The sequence below is a fragment of the Eubalaena glacialis genome, chromosome 17, assembly GCF_028564815.1.
Source record: "Eubalaena glacialis isolate mEubGla1 chromosome 17, mEubGla1.1.hap2.+ XY, whole genome shotgun sequence".
NCBI lineage: Eukaryota > Metazoa > Chordata > Mammalia > Artiodactyla > Balaenidae > Eubalaena > Eubalaena glacialis.
In genome coordinates this window covers 68,464,553-68,484,152 of record NC_083732.1, presented here as the reverse complement: position 1 = coordinate 68,484,152, position 19,600 = coordinate 68,464,553, and the positions used below count along the sequence as shown (strand labels likewise).

General features: G+C 45.0%; 1 protein-coding gene across 1 annotated transcript in view; it reads left to right on the top strand.

The window, feature by feature from the left end:
* Positions 1-858: 858 nt before the first annotated feature.
* EXT1 (exostosin glycosyltransferase 1) overlaps positions 859-19,600 on the top strand; it is a 291,690-nt gene continuing 272,948 nt past the window's right edge. Inside the window, exon 1 of the mRNA XM_061171410.1 lies at positions 859-2,517. Within this exon, the coding sequence (XP_061027393.1) occupies positions 1,556-2,517 (962 nt within the window). The 5' untranslated portion in view covers positions 859-1,555. The remainder of the gene's footprint in view (positions 2,518-19,600) is intronic.

Sequence of the window (19,600 nt, the reverse complement as noted above, 5' to 3'; positions counted from 1 at the left end):
GTAATGATTCCTCTTGATTGTAATATTTCCTCTTTATTCTTGGGGCTTGGGGTGTCTCCTTGGGGAAAGAGAGAGAAAAAAAAAAGGATGGGCTATGTAGGGAATAAGGGACCTGTTTTAATGCTTTGTAAAAAGGAAAAATTTGGGGCCTCAGAGAGTCGAAGATGGGCGGGGAGAGGCATCCGTAAGGTCCGCGGTCGCTTTCTATGAAGTCTTTCTTTCCTTCCGCATCCCTTGGGCTCGCCCCACTGCTCCAATTTTCGAGCATCCTTCTCCAGGAACCCGAACACTCCCAGCCGCCGGCTCGGGGAGGCGTTGCCGACAGGCAGCCGAGGAGACGGGATTCTCGAGGGCGCCCGGGGCAGCAGGAGCAGCGGGGCCCGGGAAGCGCCGGCCAGTCCCCGGTTCCCTGGTTCCCCAGCCGTCGCGCGCCAGCGGGCGTCTCTGGGAGGCGCTGGTTCCCGGCGCAGCAGCAGGAGGCGGTGCGGCCCAGGCCGGGGTCCCGGCCGGGACGAGCCGAGGGGCCACGGGGCTCGCACTGGGCCGCCCCCAGCTCCGCCCGCCGGGGCCCGGCAGAAGCGCCCCGGGGTCCGCGCGCCGCCCGCACCCCCCGCGCCGCGCCGCGCCGGCGCCTCTGCCGGTGGCCGGGGGTTATGAATGGGCGCAGCGGAAGCACCGCCCCCCCCGGACGTGACGCTCGGCCAATGGCAGCGCGGGCTGCGTGGATGGATGAGGTCAGCGCTGTCGTGTCGGGAATGGAATGTGTAAGTGTAACATTCAGAACCGGGTAACATTCGGCGACCGAACGCGGCGGTCGGCAGTAACCGCGCGGGGGCCTCGGAAGCGCCGCTTGGGGCCGGCACTGCCCGCGGGGAGGACGCGCCGCCGCCGTCACCCAGCGCCGCCGCCTTCTGCCGGGCCGCCGCGCGTCCCGGGGGCCGGCCCCGCGAGCGCAGGAGTAAACACCGCCGGAGTCTCGGAGCCGCTGCAGAAGGGAATAAAGAGAGATGCAGGGATTTGTGAGGTTACGGCGCCCCAGCTGCAAGATGCACTAGCCGGCTGAACCCGGAGATCGGCTGACTTGTTGGAACCGGAGTGCTCTGCCCCGGAGTGTGGATGAGTTGAAGTTGCTTTCCCAGGGCTCGTTTTCCACGGCGCAGAGAGGAATCCGAGAGGCAAGGAAATCACTTCGTCTTGTCATTGATTGGGCATCGGGAGCTTTTTTTCTCCCCTCTCTTTCTTTTCCTCCGTCTTGTTGCATGCAAGAGAATTACAGTCCGCTGCTCGCCCGCCCTGGGTGCGAAATATTCAGCCCCGCTCTCTCCCGTCTATTGTGCAACCCAAAGATGAAAGACCGAAGGGGAGAAAGTTAAAGAAATCGCCCACATGCGCTGGATCAGTCCACGGCTTGGGGAAAGGCATCCAGAGAAGGTGGGAGCGGAGAGTTTGAAGTCTTTACAGGCGGGAAGATGGCGGACTGGAGCTGAAAGTGTTGATTGGGAAACTTGGGTGATTCTTGTGTTTATTTACAATCCTCTTGACCCAGGCAGGACACATGCAGGCCAAAAAACGCTATTTCATCCTGCTCTCAGCCGGCTCTTGTCTCGCCCTTTTGTTTTATTTCGGAGGCTTGCAGTTTAGGGCATCGAGAAGCCACAGCCGGAGAGAAGAGCACAGCCGTCGGAATGGCTTGCACCACCCGAGTCCGGATCATTTCTGGCCCCGCTTCCCGGACGCTCTGCGCCCCTTCGTTCCTTGGGATCAATTGGAAAACGAGGATTCCAGTGTGCACATTTCCCCACGGCAGAAGCGAGACGCCAACTCGAGCATCTACAAAGGCAAGAAGTGTCGCATGGAGTCCTGCTTCGATTTCACCCTTTGCAAGAAAAACGGCTTCAAAGTCTACGTATACCCGCAGCAAAAAGGGGAGAAAATCGCCGAAAGTTACCAAAACATTCTAGCGGCCATCGAGGGCTCCAGGTTCTACACCTCGGACCCCAGCCAGGCGTGCCTCTTTGTCCTGAGTCTGGATACTTTAGACAGAGACCAGTTGTCACCTCAGTATGTGCACAATTTGAGATCCAAAGTGCAGAGTCTCCACTTGTGGAACAGTGGTAGGAATCATTTAATTTTTAATTTATATTCTGGCACTTGGCCTGACTACACCGAGGATGTGGGGTTTGACATCGGCCAGGCGATGCTGGCCAAAGCCAGCATCAGTACTGAAAACTTCCGACCCAACTTTGATGTTTCTATTCCCCTCTTTTCTAAGGATCATCCCAGGACAGGAGGGGAGAGGGGTTTTTTGAAGTTTAACACTATCCCTCCTCTCAGGAAGTACATGCTAGTCTTCAAGGGGAAGAGGTACCTGACAGGGATAGGGTCAGACACCAGGAATGCCTTATATCACGTCCATAACGGGGAAGACGTCGTGCTTCTCACCACCTGCAAGCATGGCAAAGACTGGCAAAAGCACAAGGATTCTCGCTGTGACAGAGACAACACCGAGTATGAGAAGTAAGTGGCTTAGCTGATGGGCCTCAGCGGGTCAGCCCTGGGCCCTGCCCACCTGGTCCAGGTGTGAAGTTGGGAGATGGGGGTGGGGCAGGGGACCCCCCCCCCCCCCTCGGGTCCTTTTCCTTTTGCTCTGAGCCTGGGACTGAGCAGCCTGCTTCTGGTGTGTAGCTTGGCGCTGAGGACCCAGAGTTTGAGCTCCTCGGGCTAAGGGAAAATCCTGGAGCACTTTCCTGGGCCAAGTAGGTGACCATGTTTCCCTCTTGCTTGGAAAACCTTCAGGGTCATGTGTGTTCTATGAAGGGTGTGGGTTTGATCTGAGTTTGGAAACTGCACTTCACCAGTGGATCCAGGAGGGTGTTTGTGAGAGGGTCTAGGGACCCGAGAGGCTCTGAATCCACTCACAGTCTGGGGATCTTACCCCAAGATTGATGCTTTATTTGCTTTTCTCACGGGCAGGGGGAGCAGCTTCCCCCGGAGTTTTCCCACCCTTCAATTGGCATCTTTCCGCAAACCTTAAATTTGTGTTAGCAGTGGAAGTCCTTTAATTTCAGCTACTAAACTTTCTGTGCCTGGCTCTTCCCTACTCCCAGATGGCATTGACTTCTATGAAGGGAGACTGTAAACTGGTTAGGGCCTGTGATCTTGCATGCATGCATGCATGCATTCATTCATGTGTGTTTGTTGGCATGTATATATCCTGCCTCCCTAGGAGAAGCTGTTTTTAAAAAATCTGGGCCTCAGCCCCTCTGCTGTAAACTCCAGTTGCTAATTTAGATTTCCCTTTCCCTTTTGTCTTTATCAATTTGCATGTAAATCGGAGACTGTTACTCTCTGAATGGGCTGTGAGATGCCTCTTTACCCTCTGGAGTGAAGCAAGTTTTGTCCAGTTGCTAAGTAACTGAGTTGGGGACTTTGTAGACCTTCTCACTCTTCCTTTTCCTTCCCAGTGACAGTAACTGACACACTGGGCTTGGGGTCAAAACTAGTTTCTACGAATCGGCTTTAACCTGAGCTTGGAGGGTCCGTTTCCTCGTCGATGGGGTGGGAGCCCCAGACTCTCTCACTTCTGTCTGGCTGTGAAAGAGTTAGTGAGCTCCTACAGTGCCTTTCCACGTTACGCCAGTTAAAAACCAGAGCAGCCTTGTGCTATCCAGGGAGGAAGGGGAACCCCTCAGCTGAGTACAAGAGGAACTGGCAGAGGTTGGCGGGTTTTGCAATTGATTCATGAAATGCAGAATAGGGGAAACGCTTTGCAGACCTGATTGGAACAGGAAGGGGCATGGTGGGGAAAGGACCCTGAAATGAAAGGTTTGATTGTTGTCTGTGGATTTCCTCAGACACTCGGGCCTCTGTAGGAGTGATTGGAAGGGAAATTCAAGTCCTCCTGTACTTGATTGTAGACAGTGAAGGAGAAAGTATCAAACACTGGGATTCCCCAAACCCCAACGCCTCTTGCTTTTCGAGCATAAGCAAAGCCCGAGGCTGTAGGGTCAATTATGAATCTAAATTTTCCGCTGCTTTGGGGGCAGTTATGTGTGAATGTTGGGTGCAGTTGCCATGGATTAAAATTTTCTCACAAAAGAAACAAACTGTGGTTAGTAATGAACGCTTTGTTTACACGACATTTACATTGACCTATTCCTGTGGGTGCTTGTAAGAAAAAAATGCTCATAGCCTTTGAGGAATTTCTTTGTCTGGTTTATGGTGGAGTAACTCGAGATGAAGTCTGACCTTTCAGTGTCTTCTCAAGCAGTTTCACCGAATTTTGTAGAAGGATCATGATGGTCTTCATTCCTCTAAAGGAGCTGGAGGGGAGATCTTAAGAAATTTGAATTATACGTTTATTTGGGAAACACCCTCAATCCCATACAACAGTCATATCTGCTTTACTCTCCTAGTCCCAGAATAAATCGTCTACATTCTCTGCAGAAGGTTTTTCTAGAGATTTTTGGCAATAAGGGAAGGAGGGGTTGGTTTCCAAGAAACTTTAATTTTTGCTAATTAAATTTCACTAATTTTTGACCTCTTTGTCGTTGCATCAAGAAATCAGACACCCACGCCCTTGTTTTGGTTTATGTTTAAAGACCACAAGGGGTCAGGCCCTCAGGACTGAGTCTCATCTGAAGAGTGGCATTTAGTGAGGAAAGCAAGTTGCCTCTTTCTCCTGAGCAGGGATTTCTTTCAGAGTCACTTCTGGATTTTCTTCATTCCTTTTTTGCATACTTTCCAGCTCTAACCTTGTTTCATAGGACGGGATGGTGTTGCAGAACGTTTATATTCATCAGCCTGCTTCACCTGGAGTTTTAACTCCTTCCTCTCACTGGGTTATCTGAACGCTTTATCTCTGAGAAATGGTGCTTGCAAACATGTTTGCCTCTGTGGTTGACTTTGGAAGATATGAAGAATGAATGAGCTCTGAAATGTGGTGAGAATGCTCACATAGCAGGCAACCTGTCTTGTGCTCTGAAGTAAGCACAACTGTTGTACTTTGCTATTTATACTGATGTTTTCTGTAAGTCAGCTGTGCGTGTGTCAGACGCAGAACTCCTTCAATCAAATGCTAATCTCTTCCCAGGGTTTTAGAGGAGGATATTGCAGTTAGGTCTATAGAAGTCATCTAAGTTTGACTTCTCATACTATCTAATGGTGTGACTTTTGATTCATCACCTTGAACCTTAGTTTATCCTTTGGTGGAATGGGTTTTCGACTGCTTTAGGGTTCTCTAAGCGTTCATTTGATAATGGCTTATAAAAACAGGATCAGTTTTCATCTACTTTTCTTTATTAGCAAGTGCCTATGAAAAGCCTTCAGTTTAATTTGCTGCCACAAACAACCACATATAACCTTGCTTTGGACTTAGGGGGTCTGATAATTAGATTGAAAATTTATGGTATCATGGTCAAGTTAGGATACTATAGAATATGTACAAGTGTATCAACTAAAAAAAAAGTTGCTTTTAGCGAAATTTAGCCTTATGTGACAATAAATGTTTAGTTGAGGACTTCTGTTTCAACTTCACTTTTGTGAAAAACAGACAGTTACTACTAAAGGTATAGGAGAACTGCATGGAATGAAGGAAAAGACTTTTCTCTTGTAATAGAGCAATATTTTTGACCCAGACTTCCAGGATTATATTAAAACATCCATTTTTATGACACCCGTAATTAATTTTCATCAGTTACATATATTAACAGATGTAGATGACACTGGCTAAAATAAGTTGCTGCAGTGATTACATGATTTGTAATGAGGCTTTAGAGAAATTCTATTTTACATCTTTTGAGCTTCTTACGCACCCTTACAGAATTACCGTATTTTTGCATGAACTTCATAGTGCAGATCCCTTCAAAGGGCATTATTGTGAAACTTCAAATTTGGCTTTCTGAAATAGAAGAAAAAGAAGGAAATGAGAGGTGGCTTCTATCTTTGACCCCTTTGAGGAAAGCGGTGGAGAATATTTTAAGCAGCTCTTCTGGGAACAGGCAGGATTCTGTGCAGGCTTTTTGGACACCTTCTCCTGTGTTTGTTGAAGCCGTACCTCACAATCCTGGTGTTCTTAAGGGTGTTGAAGGTAAGTGATCATACAACTTCCAAACATCCTAATTTTACAGACATGGAAACTGAGGGATAGACTGTTAAAGGGATTTGCTTAAGGTCAGAAAACTGTTTAGTAGCAGGGGTAGCCCTAGAAAGCAGGCCTTCTGACTTTTTCTCCTTGACCTACAGTATTCCATCTTTAATTACAGACACACCTGAAAGCTCTCCAGCCACTGGAAGGTCCTTATTGATGGTGTTTCTTATGGGATTTCTCTTGGAATCATTTGGGAAGCTGATAAAGACTTTGGACCAACTTTGTGAAAAAAGAAAGCACATACATGCATAATTTGTCATCTAGTTTTAGGGGTTGACACACAGCCGCTACTAAGGGCATCGCCAAACTTGAGAACTTTTGCTCTAGGGCTTACATATTTCTTTTCATTGCCAACTAAGGTGGAGGTCCCCGGTGCTGTTTAGTCTAAGTAGGAGTTTTGGGGACTTTTCAGTTTGGCTCCAGTGAATTTTGGGAATAGGCTGTGAATTCACTGAATGATAAGCTGAATTCAAATGCATTTATAGCAAAAAGAAAATGTGCACAAGTAAATGATGATATATTGATTCCCCATTTTCCCGAACTATATTCCCAGACACCTTGAGCGAGTTCGTGATCCAACAGGGAACCTTGGAGGAATGAAAGTTGGAAATTGTGCTTCTCAGGTTTTAAATGTAAAATATTAGCACCTTTTCCCCCACAGGTGTATGATAGCACAAAAGCATTTCTAAAATAAACCACATAAGCACAGTTTTGTTTTTTCATTTTTTTTTAACACACATGTGTGCTCTTTTTTTTCATTTATTTATTTTTGGCTGCGTTGGGTCTTCGTGGCTGTGCGTGGACTTTCTCTAGTTGCAGCGATTGGGGGCTACTCTTCGTTGCGGTGCGCGGGCTTCTCATTGTTGTGGCTTCTCTTGTTGAGGAGCACAGACTCTAGGCGCACGGGCTTCAGTAGTTGTGGCATGCAGGCTTCAGTAGTTGTGGCTCGCGGGCTCTAGAGCGCAGGCTCAGTAGTTGTGGTGTACGGGCTTAGTTGCTCCGCGGCATGTGGGATCTTCCCGGACCAGGGCTCGAACCTGTGTCCCCTGCACTGGCAGGCGGATTCTTAACCACTGCACCACCAGGGAAGCCCAAGCACAGTTTTAAAATAAAGCTAGGGCCAGCCCTAGATGAATTTTGAAGTTAGCAATTGCGTCTTCTTGCACTGAGGTTCTAATTCTTTCTGTGCCCCTCCCGCCCCCAAGTTTCTCACCTTCTCTGAACTTGCTTTCTGGAGGGCTCCTGAGAGCCTCATTTACAAGGAATCCCTAAAGGTTGAGGTTTTGTGGGCTACTTCTAGGGACATTGGCAAGTTGATTGAGTCTAGTTCAAAAAATGACGGTTGAAAGTGGAATCTGTGACCTGAGCTGGGAGCCTGTAGGATTTTGTCCTTCAGAGGATGGCTTGCTACGAAGGCTTGGGTGGGCCCCACCAGTGGGAGGCCACCATTGGTCCCCCTGACTGTGACAGCAGCTTTGGGTGGCACCGACTTGGCCAAAAGGGGAGCTGTCACGCCCTCAGGTGGTGCTTGTTCTCTTTGTCCAAAGGCCTGTGGATGTGCCTCCCCAGAACCCGCTGTTAGAAACACCTGCTGATAATGACGTTGAGTACACTAAGGTCACACCAAAGGTTGTGCTTGATAGGGCCCGGCTGCTCTGCTCACAGTCACCTTGCCAGGTGTCTCGTCAGGCCATTTTACAGGTTTGTAAGCTGAGGCCAGCTCTGGTGAGGTGGATTGTCAAGGCTGCACAGCTTGTAAGTAGCTGAACGGAGGCTACAGTCCAGGTTTTCTGGTTCCCATTCCTCTCATTTCTCTGAGGCCCGCTGCTCCCTCGTGACCGTCACTTTTCCACACAGCCTCTTCGGAGGGAACCCGTCAGGCTCAGCGGTCACTAGATACTGCGGTCTCCTGGGAGTGTTCGTGTTTGGACGTGAACACCATGAGCTTAATGACTGATTGGTTTTCCTTCAAAGCTCTTCCGTCTGTGCCCAAGTTCCTTTAATGCACAGGGACTCCCTCAAAACTGCAAGATATTTGTCCAGTGTCTTATCTGAAGTCGCCTTTATTAGCTCATTTAAGCCTTTCGACAACAGTGTGTAAAATCCCCACTTTACAGATAGGAGTGTAGGTCGCGAGGGGGTAAAGTTAGGAGCCACGGTCACATCTGGTGAGGAAATGGTGGTGTTCAAACCAGGCATCTTGGATGTCGAAGACAACGCTCTTTCCTCTAAAAAATGTTACCACCTTAAAGGATCAAGCAAAATTTCTACCTGTTCACAGTTTTGTATCAGTGAGTTTAGTGTGATTTGGGTGTTTGTATGTCATATCTTTTTTTTTTCCCCTCCTGCTTTCCTTTATAAACATGCTTCCCAAGGAAAAAATCTGGCTAAGAGATGTGATTAAGATGGCCCTGAGTTGACACTTAAGCATCGAACTCCTTCAGCTTATAACTTTGACTATGTAGATTCTGCCTTTCATTTTCCCCTAGAGCTCTTCTCAGAAAAGTGAGGAAGTGAATCATGTGTGACCTTTGCCCTCCTGCTAGCACCTTGCAGGGTTTGCCCTGTACTAGGTGTCAGTGAACCCATGAGGTGGTGCAGGAGTGACCGTTGCCCCAGGTATAAGGTGTGACCCTGTAGAAATGGGAGACCCACTGGAAGATTCCATTTCGGACAAAACGGGCCAGGTTTCTGGAGTGTAGCACACCACTGCTGCTAGGCCCTGAGGCTCCCTGTAGAAAAACAGTGGTTAAAAAATTATAAAAATTGTACAGAGCCTCTGCAGAAAATTAGGAAAATGCAAAAGAGATGAATATGAAAATAAATTTCTTTTCTAGTCCCGACAATGAGAGCTAACCACTATTATTAAACTTCAGTAGTTGGCCTGTTATAACCCACATATACACCTCTGCGAGTGATTATGTCATTCTGTGTCTGCATATCCAAGTACCTTGTATAGATATGTTAATTATTATTTAATTAATAGTAAATAATGAATTCGACACATTTTCCTTAAGTGTCTTGTTTGTGCCAGACACATAGGTGTTGGAGCTGGGAGTGAACAAAACAAACTCCTGGCCGTTCTAGTCTGTTGGTTTTATAAAGTTAAAGTCCGACTTTAAATGTATTTTTGCATGTTGCTTTTTTCTTAACATTATCTCAGAGCCTCTTCCTCTCCTACTAAAGAGGAAAATCCTATTAAAATAGTAAAGTAGGATTTTTAATGGCTGCACGGTTCTTTTTAGTAACTTATGGCTGTACCGTAGTTGATTTGCATTTTCTTAGTAAGAGATTTGTTTCCCATCTTTCCTTTTATTATACATAAGTCTGTGATGAGTTTCACTGTACTGAGGATTTGTTTTCTTCTGGACTAAGGTCTCTCTCTCAGAAAACACAGCACTTCCTCTCTCCTGTTCCCCCCCCCCCAATCCCTTTTGGAGGAATAGCAATTTTTGAGGTGAGTCTGAGCACCCATTTAGCGAAGTAGCCGGCATGAAATGACTGCTTAGATAAACATCTGTAGGTGTTAATTGGTCCTGCGGCGGGGGTGGGCGGGGGAGGGGGGTCTTTGAAGCTCCCACAGCTCTGTTCCCTTTGAAGTTTCATTTTTGCTGGAGCCAGAAACCTCAGTGTGTCTCTTTACTGAGCAGACTGCTTCCTCTGTGCGTTCTACAGCCTCTCCTGGGATCTCAGAATCTGGGGGCCTAACCTGGGTAGGTGTCAGTTTTTTAAGTTAATTGTGTCAGCTGCTCAAAGCCCTCCTCTCTTTTCTCTTTGGCTGTTGAGTCTTTGGTCCTTTGCAGGTGAATTGAGACAAGTGGCTTTACCTCTGGGGCATCCAGGTCAGGTCTGGGATTCTAAGTGCAAATGAGGCACTATTCTAAGTGATTTAAAAACCAAGACAGAGGGAATTCCCTGGCGCTTTCACTGCCGAGGGCCCGGGTTCAATCCCTGGTCTGGGAACTAAAGTCCCGCAAGCCTCGCTGAGTGGCCAAATAAAAAAGAAAAAGAAAAACAAATAAACAAAAAACCAAGACAGAAAACAAAGTGAACCAAACCGTTTACGCCTAGTTAGACTTTCTTCCCATTGTAATTGCTTTGAGCAGCGATAAGATTTGTGGAGAAACACTTCCTCGTTTTGTGTACCCTCTTGTCTTCTGTGAAGCCCTTTAGGAGAGGACGATAACCCTGGACCAGGGAAGTCACTGACCCACACACATTCCTGGACTAGGTGCTGAACCTCTCAGCCTCAGTTTCCACATCTGTAAGTGGGGATCATAACACCTCACAGGGCCGTTGAAAGATTGAAAGGCGGTAGAGTGCGTAACTGCTTGTAATGCAAAACCTCTTAAACACTGATGTACTCTACAAGGTGGTGGTGTTTATTAAAAAACATCTTGCTGCCATTTTCTAATCAACCACAGAGGTTTGCTTAGTTTCATAACTTGGCTCTTTACTAAGCCACAGAAATAACTGCTCACCTCTTTCTTGATACTTAATCCCCAGAAAATTGTGGTAGATGCCCTGGAAGGCTAGCCATTATTTCTGTGGGCTGTGGAAAGACCTAGATGGGGCCTTGGAGCTTGCAGGTGGCCTGGGGCAGAGGTGGGAGCAGGTGGAGGGTGGTCTCTGGGGCAGTCAGGCACTGCCTTGACTCTGCATCCCCCAAGTTCCCTGGATGACTGCTCTAGGAATGCACGTTACTGCTTTTGCAAGTGACTTCTGTGCCTCATCGGTTGAGGGTGATCTTTGGAAGGCTACCTTGTATGAATGGGCTGGTTTGACAGGCCCTTAGGTTGCAAAGAGCAGAATATCACTCAGGCCACCTTAAGTCACAGGATTTATTGTGAAGGGACATGGAACAAAAACAACTGGAACTGTTCCAGTAAGTTCTCAGGACCCAGCACAGTAACTTGGGTCTGCTCCTTTCTTCCCGCTCTGGACCTTCATCTCTCCCCAGACTGGCATCTCTGTCGCGGGGTGTGTCTGCCAACTACTGGCCAGTCTTTCCTGAATTCTCTCCTGCAGGCCCTGGAGGAAACCAGCCTGATTGGCTTTACTGGGGATCCTTACTCCTTCGGGGGAGAGCCATTCCTATCAGGCCATGTCTCTGGGTCTGGTGGTGACCTCATCAGTTGAAAGACTGCCCTGTCACATTGTCATTCTTGATTGAATTGGTGGCCATCCTTTTGCAAAGAACAGCCTAAAGTTGCTTCCTGAAACGGGACTGTGGTTAGGGGAAGTTGCCTGTGGCAGGCACTGTTGAAGCCATATCCTGTTGGCACTGACATATTTGAGCCCAGTTGATGATGATGATAGCAACTAATATTTCTTGAGAGTGTACTGTGTGCTGGGTAATGGGCAGTATCTTCTTTAATCTTTATGTCCACCCTAGCAGGAAGATACTCATTTGAGATGCAGAACAAAGTTCAGAGAATCTTTAAAAGTGACTTGCCTAAGAGCACACAGCTGGGACACAAACCGAGGGCCGTCTGGCTTCTGAACCTGTGTTCTTCACCACGGCATCCTACTGCTTCTGCACAGCTGGAACTGATGTCATGAAGACCACACACGTAAACAATAGTGTGATTGATTTATAGGGTATCACTTGTGTTTCTCACCTAGAATTTATTTACTCTTACTGGAGAAGAGACAGTTCTAACCAGCGTGGTAATCTGGTTTCTCAGCCCACAGCAGATTCAAAGCAGTCAATTTAAAGAGAGAGGGATTCTTGCAGGCAGAGCTGGGAAGGAAGGGACAGTTGGCAACCCAAATGGAAGGAAGCAGGCCAGGAAGTGATAAAATGTAACACGCAGAAGAAGTAAAGAAGCACTGCAATTTAAGAGCAGCTGGCCCAGAGCCCGAGTGTGTCCTACGGACTCCCCAGAAGCGTGCCTTTGAGTCCCGCCACCTAACACCGTGCCTGTCACCAACCAGAGCTTCTGTAAATATTTGATAAACTATATACCATGGTACAGCGCTGACCGTGAGCCATCTCTTATGTACGCTGGCCTTTGTTTCAGAAAGTAGAGGAACAAATAATGAACTTTGTAACTTTTTTGAACCCTATGGTTAAAATAAAAATATTTTGGTGCCCCTAAGATAAGCTCTCCATTTGAAAGCTTATGTACCAAGCTTAGCGAGTTCCCCAAGGGCTCCGGATATAAGGGGTAGTTGCATCCATGGAGTTTGCATCAGAGTTCTGGTATTTGTTGCTAACTCAGATTTCTGGGGTTTTATAATACATATCAATACTTTAATGAGAAATATAAAGTTTTCTGGTATTGTCATGTGGGCCTGTGATGCTAGTTATTCTTGACTGACTAGCGCTCCAAATGACTTGGGCCCTGGGCTCAGGGAAAGAGTGGCCCCAGGTGTGGAATATGGAGGCTGGGAATTAGAGAAGGGGAGGCATCCATAAGGGGAGGAGGAGCATCTAGTCTGTTGCTTAGAGGCTGCCCTGGTAGGTATGTTAGGGCGCATGTCCTGCTTTTTCTGCATTTCTAGGGATGCCCAGGATGGGAACTGATGGGTAGAGATCTGGAATGGATTTCACATGTCCTATATATATTCCAGCACCCTGACAGATTGATGGAAGTCATCCACAGCACCACTGATAAAAATAGGACCATGCCACCATCCTAGTTGAACTCACCCTGGAGGCTTCTCATAATTCATTCATACAATAAGAAGGTGGGGTTGGTCCAGCTCTACCTGCCTTTCCATCCCCAGCCCCTTGGCAGAGCCTCATTCCTCCTCCTCCTCCCTTTCCCCACATGCCCTCTTCTCTCTCTCAGAACACTGTCCCCCAGCTTCATTTCATTTCTTCCAGTGTCACTTCCTTGATGCCCCAGACTTGGTCACATTCCCCTGTTAATGGGCTCTTATAGAACAGTTAATACTTGCCACGGCTGTGGTTTTTTCCATTTATTTAACTATCTGTTTTTCTCTCTCCCCAGTAATTGTACGGGCCCTGAGGGGAGAATTCATGTTGTTTTTCATTAAATTTACTCAACAGATGTTTATTAGGCACCTACTCTTTCCAGGCACTGGGGATTCAACAGTGAACCAAACAGACACACATCCCTGCCCCAAGATGGTCCCAGTCTAATGACTGGAGGCTTTTACCATGTCAGTTATGGCCTGTGTTAGAAGGTGCTTGATGCTGGGAAGAAAAGCAGTGTATGGAAAGGGGTGAAGGCAGTGGGTCTCAACCTGGGGAGCTTCTGGAAATGGGGCATGGGCCCTACTCCTGGCCAATCAGACTCTATGGGGATGAAGTTCAGGTTTTTAAAAAGATCACCAGGTGATGTGGATGCAGAGTGAGAATGGGAAAGGGGGTGTTTACAGTTTAAATACGGGGGGAAGGAGGGCTCTGTGGGGAAAGTGACATTGAACTCACTCACTGCTGTGTCTTCACAGCCTAGCACCATGCCTGACCCACCCATACTGGGCACTCAGTTTTTGTTGGATAAATGAAAAAAAATTACATTTATTTAACCAATCGAAATGCTGTTGACCATACAAAGTATGGGTTCTGTAGATGTCACTGTCTTTGGTTTACAGCCCAGGCCTTCCCGTGTTTCCTCCAAGTTCATCTTTTGCTGATTTACCCAGAGTTTCTTTTCATTTTCAAAGGGGATGTTTCTTCCAATAACCTTTCTTTTTTTCTTTTCTTCCAAGGTAGTTTCTTTTCTTTCCTTTTCTTTTTTTCCTGTTCTGTTGGATATGATATTGGTAAAACCAAATTAAAATGAACTGACAGGCTTTACTGCATAGTGTGAATCTAAAGAATTTATTGCTACAGGAGAAACCATTATGGTCTTTTTGTCATTTAATTTTAACAGTCCGTAGATATTGGGACTTTTTGTGCCCCCTTAATTGCAATTTTTCTCCCAAATGGTAGGTCGAATATAACTTTTGGCTTACATTTCCTGCTCAGGTTACATCCCAACTCTGTTAACTGATATTGAAACATTGCCCCAGAGTATATAGTAACATAGCTTAATTGAGCTATCAGGCTTCTAATGAATTCATATTGAGATTTATCATTTAATTAAAAAGCAAAGGGGAAAAAAAAGCAAAGGGAAGGTGTTCAGTTGTTTCTCCTATTGGCCTCCATTTCCTGCACTTAAAATCTCCTGGCTTGTTTGTGTTAGTTAGCTTGTGGAATTATTTGGATATTACATAAACATATTCAAGGTGTATAGATTAAAAAGGAGAATGCACTGGATCCCAATTACTTCTTAGTAGGTCTTAAAAATGGATTCAGATTTGGTGGCAATCGTATGACACTTGATTAAGTGTGAATTATGTTTTATGTTTTTACAAAGCTTGGTAAGGTCATTTTCCAAAATGATTTCTAGGTCTGTATGTCTGAACCAATCTGAAAATCTAATCAGAGGGGATCTAATACCGAAATACTTTAGCTTTACTGAGAGGCAGAGAATAAATTTTTCTTGAAAACACCGTTTCTTATATGCTACGTGCTCCTTTAAAATTCACACTGCATTAAAAAAGCTGCCTTTAAGCAACACCTTTTATGATAACTGCATTTTTAAGTATGCAAGTGTAATGTTGCAAACCTGTAAATGTAGGGCAGTCAGTCTTTTACTGATTCAAAGACTGGAAATGTATAATATTTTCTGTATTTAGATTGTAGTTATATTACATGTTTTTAAAAAATTGAACAGTATCTTATATGAAGATAAAATTTAAGTACCTCAATGTTTACTACAGTTCAAAGAAAGAGTAGTATTTTCCTGCACTTATTTTATTTTTTTATAATCTTATTTATTTATTTTTGGCTGCGTTGGGTCTTTGTTGCTGTGCGCGGGCTTTCTCTAGTTGCAGTGAGCCAGGCTACTCTTCGTTGCGGTGCACAGGCTTCTCATTGCGGTGGCTTCTTTTGTTGCAGAGCACGGGCTCTAGGCCTGCAGGCTAAAGTAGTTGTGGCTCGCGGGCTCTGGAGCGCAGGCTCAGTAGTTGTGATGCCCGGGCTTAGTTGTTACGCGGCATGTGGGATCTTCCCGGACCAGGGCTCGAACCTGTGTCCCCTGCATTGGCAGGCGGATTCTTAACCACTGTGCCACCAGGGAAGCCCCTGCACTTATTTTAGACTTAGCTATGTCTAAGGAGTAACCCAAGTAGGATAAATGAGGGCAAAAAGGATTCAGTATCAAAATAAATTTTTTTTAAATTGAGATATAATTGACATATGACATTGTATTAGTTTTAGGTGTACATCAGAATGATTTTATATATACATATATATATCACATATATATTGCCAAATGATGATATGTTATATATAGATATATTGTAAAATATTTTATATATACATATTGCAAGTGATATGTAAGTATATATTAGCAATATGTATATGTTGTGAAATGATTACCACAATAAGTTTAGTTAATGTCCACACATTTTTACAAATTTTTTTTCTTGTGATGAGAATTTTGAAGACTTACTCTCTTGTTAATTATAGACACCATTACATCTCTAGGACGATTAATCTCATAACTGGAAGTTTGTACCTTGTGACCACCTTCACCTGTTTACTCCCCCGACACACACACCCCCAGCCCGCTTCTGGCAACCACCAATCTCTTCTCTGTGTCTGTGAGTTTGGGGGTTCTTTTTTGGATTCGTAAGTGGTGTTCAGATGGTGTTTGTCTTTCTCTGTCTGACTTACTTCACTTAGCATAATACCCTCAAGATCTGTGTTGTCCCAAATGGCAAGATTTCCTTCTTTCTTAAGGCTGAATAATATTCCATTGTGTATATATACCATATTTCCTTTATCTGTTCATCCATTGATGGATATTTAGGTTGTTGCCATGTCTCGGCTACTGTAAATAACGCTGTCAGAATAAATCTTAAGTTTCTATAAAAATAAGCTCAGAGATTGAGCACCCTTAAATTCCAAGTATGAAGTAGCTATTCTGGGGGTGTTGGTGACTCTTTGAGCCTCCCTGGGCCTCAGTTTCCCTTAACTGGTTTTCCCGCACAGAGTCCTGTGAGCTCATCACCAATTGGGGCTGTCAGGTCTGTGCACACATGTGTGCATCTGTCCCTTGTTTGTCTGAGAAGGAGCCTGGTGTTCAATCATGCTATCATGGTGTCAGTTTTATCTGGAGGGAGGAGAAATAAGATCATGGAAGTGACCTTAAAGGTCTAGTGTAACTCTTGTATTATATAGATAAGGAAGTAGAGATCCAGGGAAGTTGGGCAGTTTGCCCAAGGTCACGTAGCTGGTTGCGACAGAACAGGGAATGGAGCACATATCTCTTGACTTCCAGCCAAGTATGGCACGGAGGTCATGCACCCAGGCTCTGGAAACTAGGGGCTTGAACGTGAATGGTGGCTCTGCCACTAGCTGGGCACCTTACTTCTTTGCTTCCATTTCTTCACTTATAAAATGCGGATAATAATAACTCCTATTTCGTAGGGTTGTTACTGTGAGGATTAAGTGAATGATATTACGTGTAAGATGCTTAGAACGGTGCTTGGTACATAGTAAGTACTCAGTCAATAACCATTGTTACTGTCATTAATTTTCCTGTTCCATTAAACCACGTTAGTCTTGTCCAATTTCAGATTTACCATTTGTGTGTGTTTATCATTGTTTTCATTTCATTTCTTCCATTGGACCTATCTGTTTACAGCTCATTATAACTATAGTGTGCAGTGTGATACATTAGCTTGCTAGTCATATAAAAGTTCAAGGTGGTTTGGCAAGTGCCCAGAATTCCAACCACCTGTTGTAACTGTTGCCAAAATACGATAGATTTTCATTTCCCAGAAGTTGTTCCACCGAGGGTGCAAATTATTAATATGACTTTATGTCTTTAAAACATTTTTTTTTCCTTTTACCAAAGTACGTATCATGTTTCCCACCTGTTCCGAGAAGCTGAGCAGTCACGTGGGTCTTCTTGTTCCTGCCTCTTGAAAAAACATTAAAACAGTGGCAGACGTGCCAGTGGCATCACCTGAAATGACTTTCTGAGCTAAACCTGCATGAGACAGAGAAGATGATACGATTTTTTTCTTCTCTCGCAATGCAAGGAGGCCAAGGAGCGATCCCATCACGATAGGGTACTTAGCAAATCGGGAAGCGATAACAGTGAATAACTTTCTACTTTCCGCAATTTGCATGGCTGTTAACAATTGATGGCTTTTCTTAGGACGGGCGTTATCAGCTGCAGCAGGACCCAGACCTCTGGACCCTTTCTGCATGCTAAGTTGAAGCAGTGTGTTACCTACCCTTGATGATAAACTTCTAACGGCAGTCCGGGTTAACGTTAGGGAGGAGACTTTAGCCTGTGTTCTGAAGATCTGGGAGGTTTCAGACACATTGTAATTTATATTTTCATTCTTGCTCTCGGGAGACACAGCTGCAGTTAGGAACAAACACATAGTAAGAGCTGTTCTGTAATAACCGTTTCTGCCACCAAATCCAGATGTGATCTGATTCCTACTGGATTCCACACTGGAGCAAGCCTTGCTGTGATGGAGATACACTGCGGGTCGCATCCTGTCCCTTGGCACTTTACCACATTCCCCCGACCCAAAAGCATGTTAGAACAGGATTATATCCTTGTCGTAAATCACAGAATCATATAGAGTGTTCCCTAACAGCTTTTGCAAAAGAGACTCTAGGAAACAGTTCATTAAGTATAAGTCAAGTGAGACCTTCTACCATAATCTCAAACATGATATTGCTTGACTGCAGACAGCAAGCAGTTGTGTATTTTACGTACAATAGCGACACTAGGCCTGTATTTATTTGTAGGTGGAGGAAATATTCAAAATCCATTTTTTTTTCTGGGAACATTACTGTGTCAGTGTTGGATATTGTTTTCTACCAAGAATCAGATGCTTTTTTTTTTTTTTTTTTTTTTGTCCCCCTCTCCTTATCGTCTCATTTCTTCCTCACAAAATAAAAATTGCCCTTCTTTCTCCCCGTAAGCTGACTTGCAGATTCAGGTAGCAGTTGAGATAAAAGTACTGTATCGTATTTCCAATTAACTCATTTAATTAGATGAGGTGAATTAATTGGATTTTTTGACATGTCTCTTAAAGTCTAAAATATTTGCTTTTGGAATTCCCAGGTACCATGACTTGGGAGCTTTCTCAGTTTGCTCCTTGATTCAGGACTGGTGTAAGACCTGTCATTTGAAGCCTGTCATTTGAATTCCCCTTGGGGGTATAAAAGTGGCCTAGTGATTTTTCAGATAGTGGAGCATAAATCAGCAGGCCCAGGGCATTCCCTGGTTATCACCAGGCTCATCAGCAGAAGCCTGGATTAAGCATTGCTCTGTCTGCACACAGCAGATGAGATGGTAATCTAAGGGCTTGTTTCCATCACGTGTGGACGGACTCTCTGAAGTTTCGTTCCCCCCTCTATTCTCTCACCCTGTGTAATTTTAGGTGTCTGCAAGCTTTGAGGGGCCTCCTTATGTCCTGTCGTTCAGGACCTGGGGAAATTCTGGAATTTAGATTGGGGCAGTTTTAAACCTTAGATCATTCTACCTTGCATTATAATTATTTAGTTTTTGTCTCTCTAGATGTATTCCTGGGTATAGCTGGTTCATTCCCCTCTGTACCCCAGAGCTCACCCCCCACTGTAGTAGTTGGATTGATAGGTGTTTAGTTAAATCTTACTACACTTGGTTAGCCCATTGTAGTCCTTTCTTTGGCTTAGAAATTCCAGAACCCAAACAGACGGAGGTAAGACTATGGCATATTCTGGAATTTTTCATCTTTTAAAAAATTTTTTAGTTTTTAGTGTTTTAGTTTTAGTTCTCTTTAGTATCTGTCTTTTTCAAATATAGATCAAGGGGCCAGACCAAAAAATTTACTGGGATCAAAGTACATAACACCTCGTTTCATGATGGAAAAATACCTGATAGGCTCTTTCTCCGCCATTTGACTCCAAACATCTTTTGATCACAAAGTTATTTGGATGTTTCATACTTTATGTTCTACTTGGACTTAAATCCATAAGTCTTATCTCAAGACTTGTGTATTTGTTTTTTATCTGTTTCCCTGGTATTAGCACAACACCGGGCGTATAGTAGCCCCTCTAGAAATATTTGTCTAATGAGTGTCTTTTGGTCATGGTGGCCTGTAAGTGCAGAGAGAAAGACTTTTGGAACTTAATAGACTTCTTTCATTTTGTTTGGAATAAGCAACCCACAGGGGATGTTGAGTAGAAAAAATAAGTTTACAAGAATTTCCTCCCCCCGCCAACCACTTGAGGTTCAATATAATAGGAATGAAGTTAAGAGATTCACCAAAATCAGGTGATGATTTGCAGCTTTGAAATAACTTGTGCCTTTGACTGTCATTTTAGCTATGAGTAGGTTCCCGGTCATAATTCTGTAATATCCCGAAAAGCCTGCTTTATGGACCTTGAACTGCACTCTATTGTGTAAGGCCTCAGTT